The 17617-nt window shown below is 43.4% G+C and overlaps 1 protein-coding gene across 1 annotated transcript in view; it reads right to left on the reverse strand.

Annotated features, from left to right (window-relative positions):
* Positions 1-17617, reverse strand: part of spop (speckle type BTB/POZ protein) — a gene marked incomplete at its 5' end in the record, with an annotated part of 71968 nt that overhangs the window by 51822 nt on the left and 2529 nt on the right. The window contains one exon of the mRNA XM_083977531.1: positions 13638-13789. Within this exon, the coding sequence (XP_083833657.1) occupies positions 13638-13789 (152 nt within the window). The remainder of the gene's footprint in view (positions 1-13637; positions 13790-17617) is intronic.

The following is a 17617-nucleotide window of genomic DNA, read 5'->3' on the forward strand; positions in this document are numbered from 1 at the left end:
GCCGCTTAGTGACTGATCCAGAGTCAGAGTTTATAGCCGAGTCGTCGGTCGTTTACACCTGCAAGGAGTAAAGGTTGTGGCGTAAAAGTGCAAAACACAACAACAACAAACTATTAAAGACAAAGAAACGGAACTAAAGAAGCTTCATTCATGCTTTTATCACATCCAGATTACAGTATTGTAACTCTCTGTATGTTGGGACGGAGCAGTCAAAAAAAGTTCAAAATTCAGCTGCTTGTCCTTTAACTGGAAAGAGAAAGCGTGATCACATGACACCAGTTTTGCTCCTCCTTCCTCCCTCCCTCCACAGGCTTCCTGTCCAGTTTAGGATTGATTATAAGATTTTACTGTTTGTTATTAAAGGGATAGTTCAATATTTGGCAAATTGGCCCATTGCCATAATCCCTATAGTCATAGCAGTAGGTTCATTATTGTCGGTGCAAGCTATTTCTAGAACAGCGGAGCAGAGCCGTGAGCTGCTCAGAGCTACGCTACGGAGGCTAATGGGATTTCTTGGTTTCCCTCATCAAACTCATCAAATACACAATCCAACAACTCCAAAACGCTCTGGTGGACAAGTTGTGAGCTGCACATTCACCACGCTATGAGATAATAACACAACGTTACCAGACAGAGTTGTTTTAGAGGTAAATTCGTGCAAAACCTCTGATGCGCGTTGCCTTCAGGTGAAGTTTTTCATCAAGCAGTCTCTGCATTCACCTCTAAAATAACTCTGTCTGGTAACGTTCTGTTATTATCTCATAGCGTGGTGAATGTGCAGGTCACAACTTGTCCACCAGAGCGTTTCCCTTTAAGATTTTAAATGGACTGTAGCGCCACCATACATACATGACCTTTTAAGAAGCCTTCAAGCCCCAAGTCAGAGTGACCAGGTCATCAAACCAGCTTCTTCTTTTAGATAATCCAAGATCCAGATGCAAAAACAAAAAGTGACCAAGCCTTTTGCGGTGGCGGCGTCCATACAAACTTAAAGACCAACTGAAAATGTCCAACAATTCAGGTCATTGCTAAAGACGCACCTCTTCTTCTCGGCCTTTAACTCAGGTTGAATCTGGACATTTCAATAATGTATAATGTGTGTGGAATTCGAGCATGAATGTGTATCTGAACTGATTTAACGGCATTGTCTGATCATATCATACAAATAAGTTTGACTTTTGACTTGTGCATAGGAATGTGTACAGTAAGTTGTGAAATAAAAGAGAGTTCTGTCCTTTCTGGGTATAGAGATGTTTCACATTCTCATCAGAGCAGACAAACCTCACCACATCATCTCTTACAGTACTGTATATTATAATGGTGTCTTGTCCTGTAAAGGGTTAAAAGGCCGCTCAGAAGTTATTTATTCAATCTGTCTTATATGCACAGGATGATAAAGAAGCTGATTCACTAAATAACACACCACACTGAAGATCTACTCAGCAAAAATCAGAAACAAAAGCTTGTCACCGCACTGATAAAGTGTAAAAAAACAAAACAACGTATTTCAACTCTATATATGTAAATGAGAATTTGTGCACAGATCCAACAACGGGCCGCTCGTCGACAGGAGGGAGGTGAGTATTAGGGGATGGTGATGCATCCAATTCCAAACAAAAACATGAGGATTATTTTAATGTACATGTTATTTTTTATTCCTCCAGGCATGAAACATTATGAGGTGAGATGCACAATTATTTCAGACCAAACAGCTGCACGGAGCCGCAGAAAGGCACATTTTAGCCCCCAATTTTAACTGACTACCCTATTCGGCCTCTTTTTAATGCCTCCAGTTTGTCATTTATGACATTTAAGACTCCTGCAGACAACCTATATCCATCCACAATCCACATTCAGTCCGTGTCGCGATGCCAGACGATGAAATATGATAAAGACAACCTTTAAATCTGCACTAAAAAGCCGATTAAAAGAGCGCGGCGGAGTAGAGTATAGCAGACAGACTCCTGCTAGAAGCTGACACGGCTGCCTTTTTTTTGCCTTTAAGCTGCTCTTGTCACCTCATACCAAGAGGTCGCCACCTCTCGCACTCATACATGTGAGGTGTGTGAAGACTACATGCGCTTAGCCCCGGCAGTTCAAACACATTTCTCTTCAGGCTGCTCTTGCGTAGAGATCCCGACAGGAGATCTGCTGACAGATCACAGTGGGAAGCGCTAAGATGAAGTGTCAATGCTGATGTAAGATCCTGTGTCAAATCCCCACACACACACACACGCACACAGAGATACACACACACACACACTCCTCCCTCGTTGGGATCTGAGGGAGCAGGCAACCAGAGAGGAGGACTGGCGGAGAAGTGCAGTGCATATGCAGTTATTCCCACTACCGCTCATGCAGGGGGTCCTTCACTGTAATCCCCTGCCTCTACAGACTGTGTACGCAAAGACGCTGAGAGGAAGTGCCGTGCAAACACACACACACACACACACACACACACACACACACACACACACACACACACACACACACACACACACACACACACACACACACACACACAGACAGACACACACACATAAGCATGCATGCAAACCACGGCACAAAAATTACAAATCTATGCAGTCTGCTTTTGACAGCACTCTATTTTATTCACTGTTCTGTTCTGCCACTATGTGCAACACAGAAAGAGAGGGGGAGGGAGGAGGAGGCTAAATGTTTCCAACACAAAGAAAAAATAAAAAAAATAGAGAGACTCAAACTTGAGCAGGTCTGAGTGGAGTCACAGTTCTGTGGCCTCGCTGCACTGCTCTCTTTGTGACAGGGTCGACAGACACAGCAATCAAGTCAGAACCTGGATTTCTCTCTGAGGCCTGATGAAACTTTTTATTTTTATTTTACCAGTGCAAAAAACAAAAAAAAACAGTGGCTTCTCCAAGTGCACGGTTCAACTGGGTCGTTAAGTTCAGAAAACTGGACTTCTTTTGGCACAACCTTGAAGGAGGCCCATGTGACCCTCAGGTTGAATACCTGGGACTCTCAGAGCCCGTCCACACAAAAGTGAAGGGTTGAAGTTTTTTTTATCATTTCGTTTTTATCCAGCAGGGATAAAGGGATACTTCACCCAAAATCGATAATTCACCAATCATCTACTCACCGTCATGCCAAGGAAGGGTTTGGAGAACTTTCAGAGTCATCAAAACTCTTCAGGAGTTCCAGGGGGGGTCCGGCTGGTGACGGATTTTTATATAATGGCGGCGGATAGAATTCACTTTTGAATGGTCCAAAACACACACTATGAAACATCCAGATACCTCCATACTGCTCGTCTGTACTGACCCAAGTGTCCTGAAGCCGCCACATGAAAAAGTTGTTCTGAAAAAATTAATGTGATCTCTGTTTTTATCCTTGTTGTAGCAGTAGCTCCCAGTGGCTCTGTTGATGTTTGTGCACATGTGCGAGATGTTCGTTCGTCGTTGTAAACCATTGGATGTCTCATGTAAACATGGAAGAACATCTCGCAGCAAATCTCGCAGCCACTGGGAGCTACTGCTACAACAAGGATAAAAACAGAGATCAAATTATTTTTTTCTGAACAACTTATTCATGTGGCGCTTCAGGACACTCGGGTCAGTACAGACGAGCAGTATGGAGGTATCTGGATGTTTCATAGTGTGGACAAGACCTCACATCAGTTTTTAGAAATGAGAAAGCTTTTTGGATGGGACACAAAACATCTTCAAGAGCCAAAAGAAGTCCAGTCGCCTTCGATTTCAACACTTAACGACCACATTGACCTGGATGACCCAGAACCTTCACAGACATACGGTTCAACAGGGTTAAACTTCATCACTTAATTATGCATGGGAGTGTTTTGGGGGTGTAACATCCAACAAACCAATCACAGAGCTGTATCAGTGGTGAATTGCAATTACAGTATAACGCTGCAGGGTTTCACACAAATTCAGACACAGCAGCAGCATGAATCTAGAGCTCGTTATGAAACTGTGGTCAAATGTAGGTGATGAGAGGAAACACTGTGGTAAGAAAGAAGCTCTGACCTTTCTTCTGAGGCCGTGTTGCAATGTTCACATGACTGAACCCGACATCTAAGAGCATTTACAACTGTGTACACTGGCACATATGGATCCCTTGACAATTCCCCTTAAAATAACAGTTAAGGTCAATCACTTTCTGCTGCCTGAAGATAACAACGCACCAACAAAGCTCCACACCACAACTTATTCAAAGACCAACACGGCCGTCGGTACTGTAAACATCTAATGTGCACTTGAAGCTGCTAGAAATGAAAACTTTAGATTCTCATTGTGAAGTTGTGTTAAAGGTACATTGTGTAGGAATTCCTCCCATCTAGCGTTGCGTTTGTATATCTCAAGCAAGTCAATCGTATTTTTCATGTTGCATTCACGCGAAATTGGGCAGACGGCAGACGGACGTTTCCGTGGTTTCCTACCGTCACGCTGCCACTGAACGTAAAAACATGGCGACACCACATGGCAGCCAGCACCGAGCTTACCCGCTCCATGGAGATATGAATGATATGAACGGCTCATTCAGAGCTGAAAGGAACACTTCACTTTGTTGATGGGGGGGATTACTGGTTAATGAAAAACAGACTTTTGAAACAAATAATCGATTTTCCTGAATAGATAACAGGAGAAGTTACACAATGTCCCTTTAACTCAGTAAGAAACTACACACACACAAGCAGTGATGATGAGTGAGTGAGGACTTCCCCAGTGGCAGAATCCAGAGTTAAACTTGGGTCTGAGGAGGAAGAGGTGTGAGGGAACGCTGCAAGAATCACCAGGAAACCGGTGAAAAAGGGGAAGAGAGAAGTGTGACTTCTTGAGTCCTCACCCATGACAGTGTGTGTGTGAATGTGTGTGAGTGTGACTGTGTGTGTGACTGTGTATGTGTGTGTGTGCTGAGCTCAGCTAATGCCATGCTGCCATCTCCAGTGGGGCATCAGAAACCTGCACTGGCAGAGAATCAAGTGCAGGTCAGATCTCTGGCGCTCACTCTTTCAGCGAGAGGGGGTGAGCGCCAGAATACCTAACAGAGCCGTACTTTACTTTACTTTACTTTATTTGTTTATTTGAATGGGACAGTGCACATTAATGGACATAACATGTAAATATGCCGGAATATACAGTAGCAACATGCTAATTTCCGCCCGTAGTCCCATTAACATGAAAAACATATTGAGAAACCCATTCCACAGGTAGAGGGACCATAAGAGTTTCATTCTGGGAGATAAAGTGCATAAGTGCTGGGTTAAAGTGACGAGTGCTAAAGTACAAAGTGCATAGGTACCAGGTTGTATTGCACGATGCCCTATAAGAATATTTATCTAAAGTGCCAGATAGTAATAGTATTGCACAAGGCCCTAAAGTGCACCTTTAATTTAAAGTGCCAGGTTGTATTGCACAATGCCCATTACACCCAGTTGCACAAGCAGAAGAGTGTAGATATTGCACAAAATGTAATACATAATTGTATTATGTAAGTACTACTAAAACCAAAATAACATACACAAAAATAGTGTGTACAATTAACTGAAAAGTAAAAACTCAAATGGTGCCCCGGCAGTTGTTATACTGGTTTGCTTTTTTAGTTTTCTCTTGAACATGGTAAGAGTGGTGCTTTCCCTAATTGTGACTGGGAGGTTATTCCAGATTTTCTCAACTTCTATAGATAAAACATTTTGACCAAATGATGTATTCTTTAACAGGAATTGGTGCTGGTCCGTATATGAAACAAACGTTTTTAAATACTAGTAGTGGAGGTGGTGGGGTGGGGGTTATTGGCATGGAGATATCCCACCGGACGGAGGAACATGATTAGAAAAAAGAAGTGTGAAAGAAACGTTATCGAGTGTAGTATTATCTCTTATTAAAGTAAAATGATGACACATGTGTGAAAAATCACACATGTACAGGTATCCTCTCGTTAAAGGGTGAGGTTTTATGTTGGTGATGATGTGAAGAGTGACATTTCTTTTCTTTTTTTTACCCCGCCAGAAAAAGACAGAAAGTGATGAAGGAGGTGAGAAAAACGGAGGCCTATAGCTGAGCTGAAGACAGAGCAGGAGAAGGGGGAAGAGGAGGAGGAGGAGGAGGGGGAAGTGTGGGAGCGATGCCAGGCTGTTTAAGAGAAGAGCAGGGCATCCATATTCAGGCGGGGGGGTTCGGGGACACGCCTGGCACACGCCACGAGAAGGTCGCCATGCAGCCGGCGCCACGCTGCCCTGTGGAAAAATAACAGCCAGAGTCCACATCGCACCTCCTGTCTGTTTGACGGTCTGTCCTGGGGGGTGGGGGGGTGGTGTGAGCGAGAGGTAAACATAAAGGGGAAAAATCATTCAAACACAGACGCGGTCACTGAAGGCAGCATTTGGACACAATTTAAATTTTACATCCTCGAGGGGGAGAGTAGGGGGGGGACGAAGCAGCTCGATACGACGACCGATGTGATGTGAAGATCTGATCATCACTAAAGCGTCCGTCATGGAAACAGATGCTCAAAACAGCTGTCATATTGACATTTAACATGTATTGATTGATTCTCAAATGTCAATTATGCTTTGAATACTGCACACAAGAAAAAAAATCTTAAAATCTGTCGGTAGCATCTGAGTTGCTCAGTGAATTCAATTGTTAAAGTCTGTTAATCTTCAGCTGTTGGACATGAAAACTAACTTAGCATTTTTATAGCCTATAATGTTAGTTTAGTTACGATTTCAGAGCTTGTTTGCTAAACTATGTCTTCATTTAGCTTCTATGTTCTCAAAGCCTAGCCTGGTAAATAAGCTACATTTTTAAAAGCCTATAGCCTGTTGGCTGAGTTAAAGTTTTAGAGCATAACCTGTTGGTTTCGCTATGCCTATAGAGTCTGGTCAGCTTCTCTGAGCGAATTTTTCCAATTCAGCTACATTAACTCGATAAATAATTGAAATTCAAAATATAAACTACTCTCTGTTCTGTTTGATGCTACGCTAACGAAGGCCAAGTCCACACGGAAACTAAGCTTCACCCAAAACAGTCTCTTTCTTGTTGGTATTGAAAAAAAATCTCCGTAAACACAGCATTGTTTTAAGAAATATCTGCGTACACAAAGATCCAACGAAAATGGCTCAAAACGCTGTCGTACATACACCAGGCCTGTGTGGAGCTTGTGACACCCAAAACAAAGATGTATTCAAACTCCAAACATCATACCATAAGTTGATTAAATGTTGACTGGGAGTCGTGTCAGTGCAAATATGACAATTGATGATGATTTTGGCAAATTGGCCCATTGCCATAATCCCTATAGTCATATAACAGTAGGTTTGTTACCTTTAATTGTCGGTGCAAGCTATTTTTAGAACGGCGGAGCAGAGCCGCGAGCTGCTCAGTGCTACGCTACGGAGGCTAATGGGATTTCTTGGTTTCCCTCATCAAACTACTGGGTGTTTCTCTGATGCTGCGTCATATTCATATAACTTTTATTCATTAAAACTGTTCATAAAGTCAGTCTAACCTCTGTGACTCACTTGTCACCATAGTGGCGCCATAACCTTGGAAATGAGCTGTGACTCTCAGGTCACCGGTGCACTCTCCAGTACTTAAACACGCAGCCATACACCTCTGACCACCGTATAAAACTATAGGCCCTATTACCGTCCTCTTGAATTGATTTTTCAAATTGAGCGACTCCTGCAGCTCACATCCATCTCCCAAACACTCTGCAATGTGAAAGTGTAATAGTACACACAGCCGCCGACAACCCCCTTCAATCTATACTATATTTATATTAATAATACCATTTAAAACTATTCTACACATCGTCTACTACTCTATACAAGCTGATTCTCATTGGCCGGCATCAGGCTGTCAGATACGTTAGTGTATAAACATGACACGCAGCCTTTTTAGAGAAGAAAATCTAATCTCTATCGAAGATTGAGCTCTGTAAGCCGGTGTCAGCACAAACATGTCTATTGACATTCTTTCTACCAGTGTCAATACTATCTGATTATGTAAAGACTGACCAATAGCTCCTACTCTATTAGCCATGCTCCACTTACCCACACAGAATGCCTGATCACCTCCATCAGTTACCGGGGGCAACAGACTCTGACAAGCTCACACCCAGAGCTTCAATTAACTCAAACTAAAAAAAAAAAAAAAAGAAAAAACACTGACTCTCCAGCAACAAAATAGCTCACACTGAAAACCTGCTGTAACTAGACTCTCCGGCCAACTCATACACACATAAGCTCACTTAGCCCTCGGCTATAACACAGCAAAATAAATAAATAAATATAAAAAAAAATAAAAAAAAGCATTGTCTGTAGGGGAGACTTAACAAGGAGGCTATTTGAATACAAAACAGCTTGCGGCATAGGATGAGAACTTTCCATCTCTTCTCTCCAAGCTGTCAGAGCAGCAGTCTGCAGGGGGGCAGCTGTTTTCTCTGGCAAAAGGGAGGAGGATGGAGGGAGGGAAGGAGGGAGGGGGAGGGATGAGGGGAGGGGGGGGTGTCAGGAGACAAGTTACAACCCACCCAACAGCCTCGGAGGAGAGAACCAGCACATTAAGCCAGGGAGAGAAATGATGTGGCCGAGCCGAGAGTACAGGAGCACGGTGCTGCTGCCACTGCTGCCTGAATCTATCTCCATTAGCAAGCATGGACCATCAGAGGATCCACACACACACACACAAACACTCTCTAGTGTGTGTGTAGAAGGGGGGTGGGGGGGTCTCGAGGGCTGAGTGATGAGGACGGGGGAGATTCATCAGATAACGTCGAGCTTTGCCGTCAAAAATCTGCCGTCGTGTTGCAGCCGTCACGTCGTCGGTCGTCGCCGTGCGCCGCTGTATTTATAGTCTCCTCCTCTAATATAAGTGCTGCACCTTCATTTTCAATATGCACACCGAACGCAATGACGACGACACACACACACACACACACACCTCGCCACAAATCAAACTGTGTACCTGCTCATAGATAGATAGAGATAGAGATAGAGAGATCGAGAGAGATAGATAGAGGGGGGAGGAAACTGTGGCCTGTGCTTTTTCTACAGTATAACGTGTGACAGCAACTGGAGAAACAAGAGCTCCAAGACGACAGAAATAAAAATCATCTTCACCTGCGCTCAGAGAAAAGAGCTTGAAGAAGAAAACTTCCATCTTCTATTATCCACAAAATGTGAAATATAACATTTATGCCCCTATAGCAAATGTGATTTCCCTCATGTGTCACCTGCATACTGTAAAAACGATCACATACTGGTGATAAATGTATTTATAGTATGTACAAACTATATATTCAAATTATCTACGTAGGTGAGTGTTTTCTTTAAATTATTATTATTGTGTGACATATAGGTATAGTACCAGTCAAAAGTTTGGTTCAAGTGGCACTGTGGAAGTGAAAAATATACAAAATATTAACATACACATGTGTTTTTCCTGTGAATTTCTCACCTGTTCATTTTCAATAACATGGCGACTATAAAAGCACCTGTATGAGCTGGATATAATGATGACAGTAATACATTTTATCAACAGGCTTTCAAAACACCCAAGGTCACTTTACAAGGCCGGGTTAAAAACAACAATACCATAAATAAAAAATGATATAATAACAATGAATAAATAAATACAACACGTTTACGGTGTAAAAACATGAAATCAGACTGCATATACCAGATTAAACAGGTTTGAGCTTTGATTTTAGGGGGCACACTACAGGTGGATAGGGTAAACATTTAAACTAACAGATATCACCATGAAACTTCCTAAGTTTATCACTTACATTAAGACAAATGTTTGTTGTATTACAAGTTTTGTCAAATTTTATGTTTAAATATGTAAATGAGGCAATAACTAATGAAATATGCGCTAATTTGCATACATTTCCAGAACCGAAATCTGACCAATGGATAAAGCCACATTCAAATTTCTTGTTTTATTTTGTTGACATATTAGAGTCAGAAGTTTTTACAGAGGGGATTTTGGATATCTCTTTTTATCACTCTGTAAATGAGAAAATACTGTCACCAGCCCTAAAAAAAATCAAATCTCGCCATGTTTTTAGGAATAAAATGTTGGATAAATCAGGCTGTGAATGATATATCTACCATTTCTTCCAACTTTTCTGAAAGAATACATGTTAAGGAAGAAAAATAACCCAAAATCTCAAAATTGATCAGTGCATGAAAAAATTTCTATGTATATTCCACAAATTTAATTTGAATGTTTGTCCATTTATTACATTTGTGGATGGGAGTTGGTGCTATAAAATAAAAACTAGACTAGATTTGATGTGCGTTGCTCTGTTTACACATCAGTTATACATTCTTCTACCAAACTGTTGTTGTGGTTTAAAGAAACTCAGATTTAATATGTAGCTATCCTATTAAAAACAAACTCCCCACAGGGACGCCAGTGTATAAGCAGCACGCCGGCCGAGCGGTGACCTGCCACATAAACAGTCCACAGCCACCCAGCTTTCTTAATTAAGGCACTTTGTTTTTATTTGGCCCTTTTTTTTTTTTTTTTTTTTTTCCTAGAGGCCTGGATTAAATTGGATTTTAAATGATCCAGAACCAATAGAGCAATCTTTACTGCCATATTCTGAGACAGAGCGCTCGCTAAACTGTCACAAATATGCTGGCAGTTGGGTAATTTTCTCCTCTGACAGGGTGAGCGAAAGTGGAGGGCCCAGGTCTCCCTCGAGGGGAGGGAAGGGGGGAGGAAGGGGGTGCATTGTGGGAAAGATTGGAAGAGGGCATATGGCAAGAAGAACGACGGGAAAGAGAGGGTGTGTGTGCACGCCATTTATAGCCAAAAGCCCCCGGAGACACGGAGCAAAATGAGAGGCTCTTCACTTCACTCGGTCGGCATTCCCCCATATATTCTCAGGTCATTTAGGGAAGTGGTGCTCACTGAGCGGCTGAAGAGGGAAGTTTATACCTCAAAGGTCTGTGTGTGTTTGTGTTTATTACTAATCCTAGCGCACAACACGACACAACAACAACAACAAAAAAGCCGGCAGCATGGAGCCGTAAAGAGCCGGAGAGGAAGAAAGGACTCGAAGCAGCACAGAGAGGCTGCAGCTCGGATTAACCCTCCTGTTGTTTCCTTCCTCCATCCTTCCCTCTGTCCTTCCTTTCTCCTTTCCTTCTTTCCACAATCCTTTTTCCCTTCCTTCCTTCCTTCCTTCAGTTCAGTGCAGTTCAGTTCAGTTCAGTTTATTGAATGTCCCAAAGGGCAATTGGCTCATAGAATCACATAAAGGTAAATACATATAGTGACATATACGCATCATTATAAATAGCAATATAAATAGAATATGCACTAATTGTGATCATATAAGAGATAAAATATAAGAAATACCGTTAAAACACTGAATACAAAATCCAAATTCCTTCCTTCCTTCGTCCGTCCTTCTGCTTCCTTCCTTGACCGAATCAGTTCCTTCACTCCATTTTTTCTTTCCTCCCTTTTTCCCTTCCTTCCGTCCTTTCTTCCTCCGTTCCTTTATACTTACTTCTTCTTCCTTCCTCTTTTGATCTAATGGACCCAATGTGTTCCCTCCCTCTGTATTTCTTTCCTTCCTTCTTTCCACAACCCTTTCCCTTCCTTTTCCCTCCCATTGTTCCCTTAGTCCTTCCTTCCTTCCTCCCTTCCTTCCTTCTTTCCCTTCATCCTGCAGCTCGGCAGAATTAACCCTCCTGTTGTTTCCTTGACCTAATCAGTTCCTTCCCTCCATTTTTTCTTTCCTCCCCTTCCTTCCTTCCCTTCATCCCTACTTCTTCCTTCCCTTTTGAACCAATTGACCCAGTCTGTTCATCTACCTTACCTTCCTTTTTCCCTTCCTTCTTTCCTCCCATTGTTCCCTTTGTCCTTCCTTCCTTCCTTCCTTCCTTCCTTCCTTCCTTCCTTCCTTCCTTCCTTCCTTCCTTCCTTCCTTCCTTGACCCAGGAGGACAACAGGAGGGTTAAAGAAGTGCTCCTTGTTTTCAACTATGCAGGACAGAAGTGGGAGAAAAAGAAAAAAGAGAGGGATGAAAAGGAAATAAAGTGACAAAGTGAACAGGAGAGAGAAGTATGAGTGAGTAAAATGAGGGATAGAAAACACACAGAGGGAGGGATGGAGGGAGGGAGGGAGAGAGAGAGGGGGAGTCAGGTTCACATGGGGGAATGTTTCTTAGCAGGAAAAATGATTTCCCTTTTCTACACAACCTGCACCGCAGGGGGTTGTACACAGTTTCAGAGCACACGCCTCCGATTCAAACACACTTCCGCCTCCCACCTCTCCCCTCCCTCCCTCTCTCCCTCACTTCTTCCCTCCTCCTCCTCCTCCTCCTCCTCCTCCTCCTCCTCCACACTTCCTGTGCTGCTCCACTGCTGTAGGACACTAGGAGAGAGGAGAGAGGAGGAGGAGGAGGAGGCAGCAGCCAGAAAGCCTGATAACCAGGAAGCGGTCACATCTGGCCAACACTAATTCAATTCCACACAAGTTTGCTTTTCCTTCCCATAACATAACCTAATTAAAAAAAAAAAAAAAAAGCAGGAATAGGAGGCACATTCATTTCCAATTCATCAACGGAGAGCGAGGCGGAGGAAGACTTCTAAAAAGGTTGGGTCTTTTTTAATTAAAATCAAAATTGCCCCACGCTACTCTGAATTATATATTTACCTGAAATGAATCCAACCGGCAGTGATTACACAAGCCCATATGGCTATCAATACTTCACATTATTAGACACACTCGGCGTATTAGACACACTCCCCACCACCTCCCGCATTTACAAATTTCACTGCCCCCCGAAGACACAGGTGTGACAGGAGGAGTTTTTCATTTTGAAACTTTTCCACAGTTTTTTGTTTTTTTTACTGCTGAACACGGACTTCCACTTCCTGTACACCCGGTGACACGTTGAAGGGATAGTTCAACATTTTGGCAAATCGGCCCATTGCCATAATCCCTATAGTCATAGCAGTAGGTTTGTTACCTTTAAGCCGTAGAGCTGTAGCCGCAGAGCCGTAAGCTGCTCAGAGCTACGCTACGGAGGCTAATGGGATTTCTTGGTTTCCCTCATCAATCTCATCAAATACACAATCCAACAACTCCACAACGCTCTGGTGGACAAGTGGTGACCTGCACATTCACCACGCTATGAGATAATAACACAACGTTACCAGACAGAGTTGTTTTAGAGGTAAATGCAAAGACTGCTTGATGAAAAACTGTCCCCGACGGGAACGTGCATCAGTGGTTTTGCATGAATTTCCCTCTAAAACAACTCTGTCTGGTAACGTTGTGTTATTATCTCATAGTGTGGTGAATGTGCAGGTCACCACTTGTCCACCAGAGCGTTGTGGAGTTGTTGGATTGTGTATTTGATGAGATTGATGAGGGAAACCAAGAAATCCCATGAGCCTCCGTAGCGTAGCTCTGAGCAGCTCATGGCTCTGCTCCGCCGTTCTAAAAATAGCTTGCACCTACTGCTACAACTATAGGGATTATGGCAATGGGCCAATTTGCCAAAATGTTGAACTATCCCTTTAAGGAAAATGAGTGAAATGTAAAAATGTAAGTGTTGGGGTGGGGGGTGCTGGTTAGCATCAGCTGGGGGTTGGTTAAGCTCTGACTTACCCATGGCTTTGGTCTCCTCTCCCTTGGCATTGAGGATAGAAAACTTAAACTTGGCGCGCACCTCGCTCTTTGGGCAGCTGACTAAGAGCAAGTAAAGAGACAGATAATCTTTGCTCTCCTCATCCAGACCTTTAGGATTCACACGCAAACACCTGGAGGGGGAAGAAAAGGAGGAAACATCCCGGTAAGACAGGTAGAGCTAAGAGCTAAATTAAAAAACAACAACATTGACTGTTTTTACATCAAATCTGTCCACATCCCCTCACAGCAACAATATCTCAATACATCCAGGTGAAGTGGAAAATACAACCTTCTCCTTCTAAAAAAACTTCACTATACTGACAACTGAGACGTTGGACTATTAGCCAAAAAGTTAAAAAGACTCAACCGTGCAAAACCACGAATGAAGTTGACAAAAGCTGCAGTTCCACTAATCACCACTAGAGTCTGGCTCCAACATCGAGTCAAGACTCTCAATGAGAAGTTTCATCACGACTTGATATTATATTGACTCAATGGACAACGATTGAGTGTTTGTCAAAATCATACATTCAATAAGAGATGCATCTTCTCAAAAATCTAAAATGTTTCCACACGGCTGAATTTATTCCAGAGAGGAGAAAAGAATAGTAAAGACTTTTTTTCCGGCTGCTCAGGTGGGAACAGCCAGGGGAATTTCAAAATAAAGGCACGTCCAACAAATGATAATCGATGCTTTGACTCGTTGCTTATTGAATCGATGTTTCGTTACAGCCCCATGGTACAAAAACTGTTGATTTCCTCCTTTTCACATTAAATGTGAATATAAAAGGAGGAAATCAACTGTTTTTGTACATTTGGTTTAAAGTTCTGCATAATTGATTGAATTGGTGTCACTCTGAGAGACCTATGGATCGGTCTATCTTTATATTTATGTGTCTACTGTGCACATGAAGGGAGGGAAACACCTGGAAGCACCTCAACCATCAGTGCAACACCCTCTCCCTGCTTGCGACCAGAGCAGCAGCTCTCCAAGTGAATCCCCTGTCGTCGTCGTCGTCTGACAGAAGCATCATCAACAACAACAACATCAACAACATCAACGATCTTCACCGAGCTCTTTAACAAACATTTGCATGTGTTGAGTTTCATCAGAGCTGCTGCAGCTCCGTCTTGATCTCTTCATGTCTGTGTGCAGAGAGCAGCCTCGGAGAAGAATCATAGCTTTGCATAATGTTTTTTTTTTCTTTTTTTTGGGAACATATGGTTTGTTTGTTGCGCACATGCTGCCGAGCAGTTTTACAGCAGTAAAATGAAACGTACGACGCCCCATATGGACAATTACTTAACATGTGAAGCATCTGGAGGCGGAGAATCTGCTAAACAGCCTGACACATGACATTTAGAGGAGTTCTCATCAATCCACATCAAGGTCCTGCTCCCCAGAGACCTCTTCCTCCTCCAGGGGGGCCCAGGGTGGGAGATGTAACCCCTCCAGGATGTTTTAGGTCTTCCCCATCATCTCCTCCCATGTGGGCTCGTTCCCACAGGAGCCACCTCCTCTCCAACCAGACTGAAATCACTCTCAGTTTTTATTTTCCTTACAATCAGCCTTAAAGGTACAACGAAGAGTTTCTATTTGGTTATAAAAAAGTCTCACGTTAATGTGGATGAATCTCCGCTACCCACACTTGTTAATGGGCCCATTTTCGATAAATATATCGTTCTGTCTCTATCGTTATTTTGTTATTATTAGTGGTGGCGGAAATGCTGGTTGAGCCGACCAGCGTTTCTTTACTTTCGGTTTCGTGGCGAGTCATGAGAATAACGCCGCCGAATCGCCGTTTTCCGTCTTCGAACCTCTGACTTTAATTCTTGATGAATGAAAACATGAGTCTGTCTTGCGCCGGTCAAATAATTTTACGGTGTGCGCGGAGGCTCATAAATGTAGTGTGAAAACACTTCGCTTTTCCAAAACTCCTCGTTGTCCCTTTAAAGGTACATTGTGTAGGAATTCCTCTCATCTAGCATTGCGGTTGTAAATCGCAAGCAACTCAATCGTATTTTTCATGCTGCATTCACGTGAAATTGGGCAGACGGCAGACGGACGACAACCGCTGCACAAACAAGCCTCTATGTAAACAAGTGGTCCGTCAGCACGAGGCAAAACAATACACAGCGATGTGGTATTGTTTACCTGACCCACGTTTTACCGGCTTTCTCTCGACTTCTGTGACTAAAAAGACATCTGGTTTGTTAGCGACGGCCATCTGCCCGACTGCAGGTGAATGCAGCATCAGTGTAACGCTCCATTCCTCCTCACTGCGTTACCGCGGTGACTTTTCACAGACGCCACCTCGACCTGAGTCGACAGCTCCGGTGTCTCCGCTGAGTTTCCGTGGTTTCCTACCGTCACGCTGCCACTGAACGTAAAAACATGGCGACACCACATGGCAGCCAGCACCGAGCTTACCCGCTCCATGTATCCACCACTTTATTTTCCCATGATCCTTTGCGTCACACCACAACGGAAGTCGGTTTTCAACTTCTGTTTCACTCCGTAGTAGCATTCTAGCAAGCAGCTAACTGGTAGCGTTAGCCACCGGTGTAGGCACCAAATGTGGGGGGCTCAGGGCTGCCAAAACCGTTTTCACTAATCTGATGTTTGTTAAGTCTAGAAAACAAATTATTGAACAAACATTACTATTTCTGTGTGCACATTTTGGTAATTAGTCATGGTTATCGTAGTTGTTAGCTTTGCTGCTGCTGACAGCTAACAGCAGCAGCAAACTATCAGGACGTCAGCTGTCAAAACCCTCCCGTTGTCGGACACAACATGAAACTACTCCAGTTAACTCAATCGTGTTGTAACTAGGATATCCGCTGGAAGAAATGTTTTTTTCATGGGCCGTTTATTGAGTTATTTAAGACATTGCTAACGGCTAACAGCTAACGGTTAGCCCAGTTAATCTTTCTGGTGGAATCGAGTGTCATGGCGACACCCAGCATCGTTCTCCGGAAAGTGGTGGATATATGAATGATATGAACGGCAAATTCAGAGCTGAAAGGAACACTTCAGTTTGTTGATGGGGGGGATTACTGATTAATGAAAGACAGACTTTTGAACCAACTAATCGATTTTCGTGAATAGATAACAGGAGAAGTTACACAATGTCCCTTTAACCCCTCCACAGCAGACCTCAGTGACACCCTGATATGTGGAGTCCACGTGTCCACAGGCTCCGTCTCAGACCTCCATCCAGCAAGACAAACATCTGACCTCCAATAGCAGCAGCCGTTTCCAGCGTTCGTTCCTCTAATTTCTGCTGCTCGTCTGGGTTTTCGTTTCCCTGTGGTGGCGTACGAGCAGAGTAACCTGTACGTCCTTCTACACCCTGGACGTCGTCCATCTCTTCCTGGGGGATCCCTGCACGGAGGCGTCCAGGAAGATTCAGATGCTCAGAGCAGCAGCAGCAGCACCACCACCGCCACCTCAGCTGACTCCTTTCCACGCCGAAGAGCAGCGTAACGCTTCACTCTGCTCTGGAGGGAACTCGGCAGTGAAGCTGCCTTTTTTTCCATTTCAGGGCAGATCTGATCCACCTCTGGCGTCCTGCCACTGCGCCGTATACCGCTGCTTTGACTGCTTCACTGACCTCCACCCCACAAAGTTTTTATATCTCTGAGATGGTTTTTCATGAAGGAAAGTTGCCTAATTTTACATTTAAACCACATCATCTTACTATGCAACACAACACGTGCATCCATGACTGTGTCTTTCACTCTGAGTCTATTACAGTGTAAGAACAAGGGAAGATGCAGCCAGATGTTACCCCCAGTTTCCACATACTCCAACTGTATTACACTGCATATGCCTTGTGCATACCAATTCTAGTCAATCTTTGCATTCTCACACGTGCACTACTGTCCGTCTTCAGTGCATCTGAATCAATCCACGTACTAGATCAGACAACCGCACACAGCATCCGGTAAATGTCATA

Source organism: Trachurus trachurus (assembly GCF_905171665.1).
Source record: "Trachurus trachurus genome assembly, chromosome: 8".
Classification (NCBI taxonomy): Eukaryota; Metazoa; Chordata; class Actinopteri; order Carangiformes; family Carangidae; genus Trachurus; species Trachurus trachurus.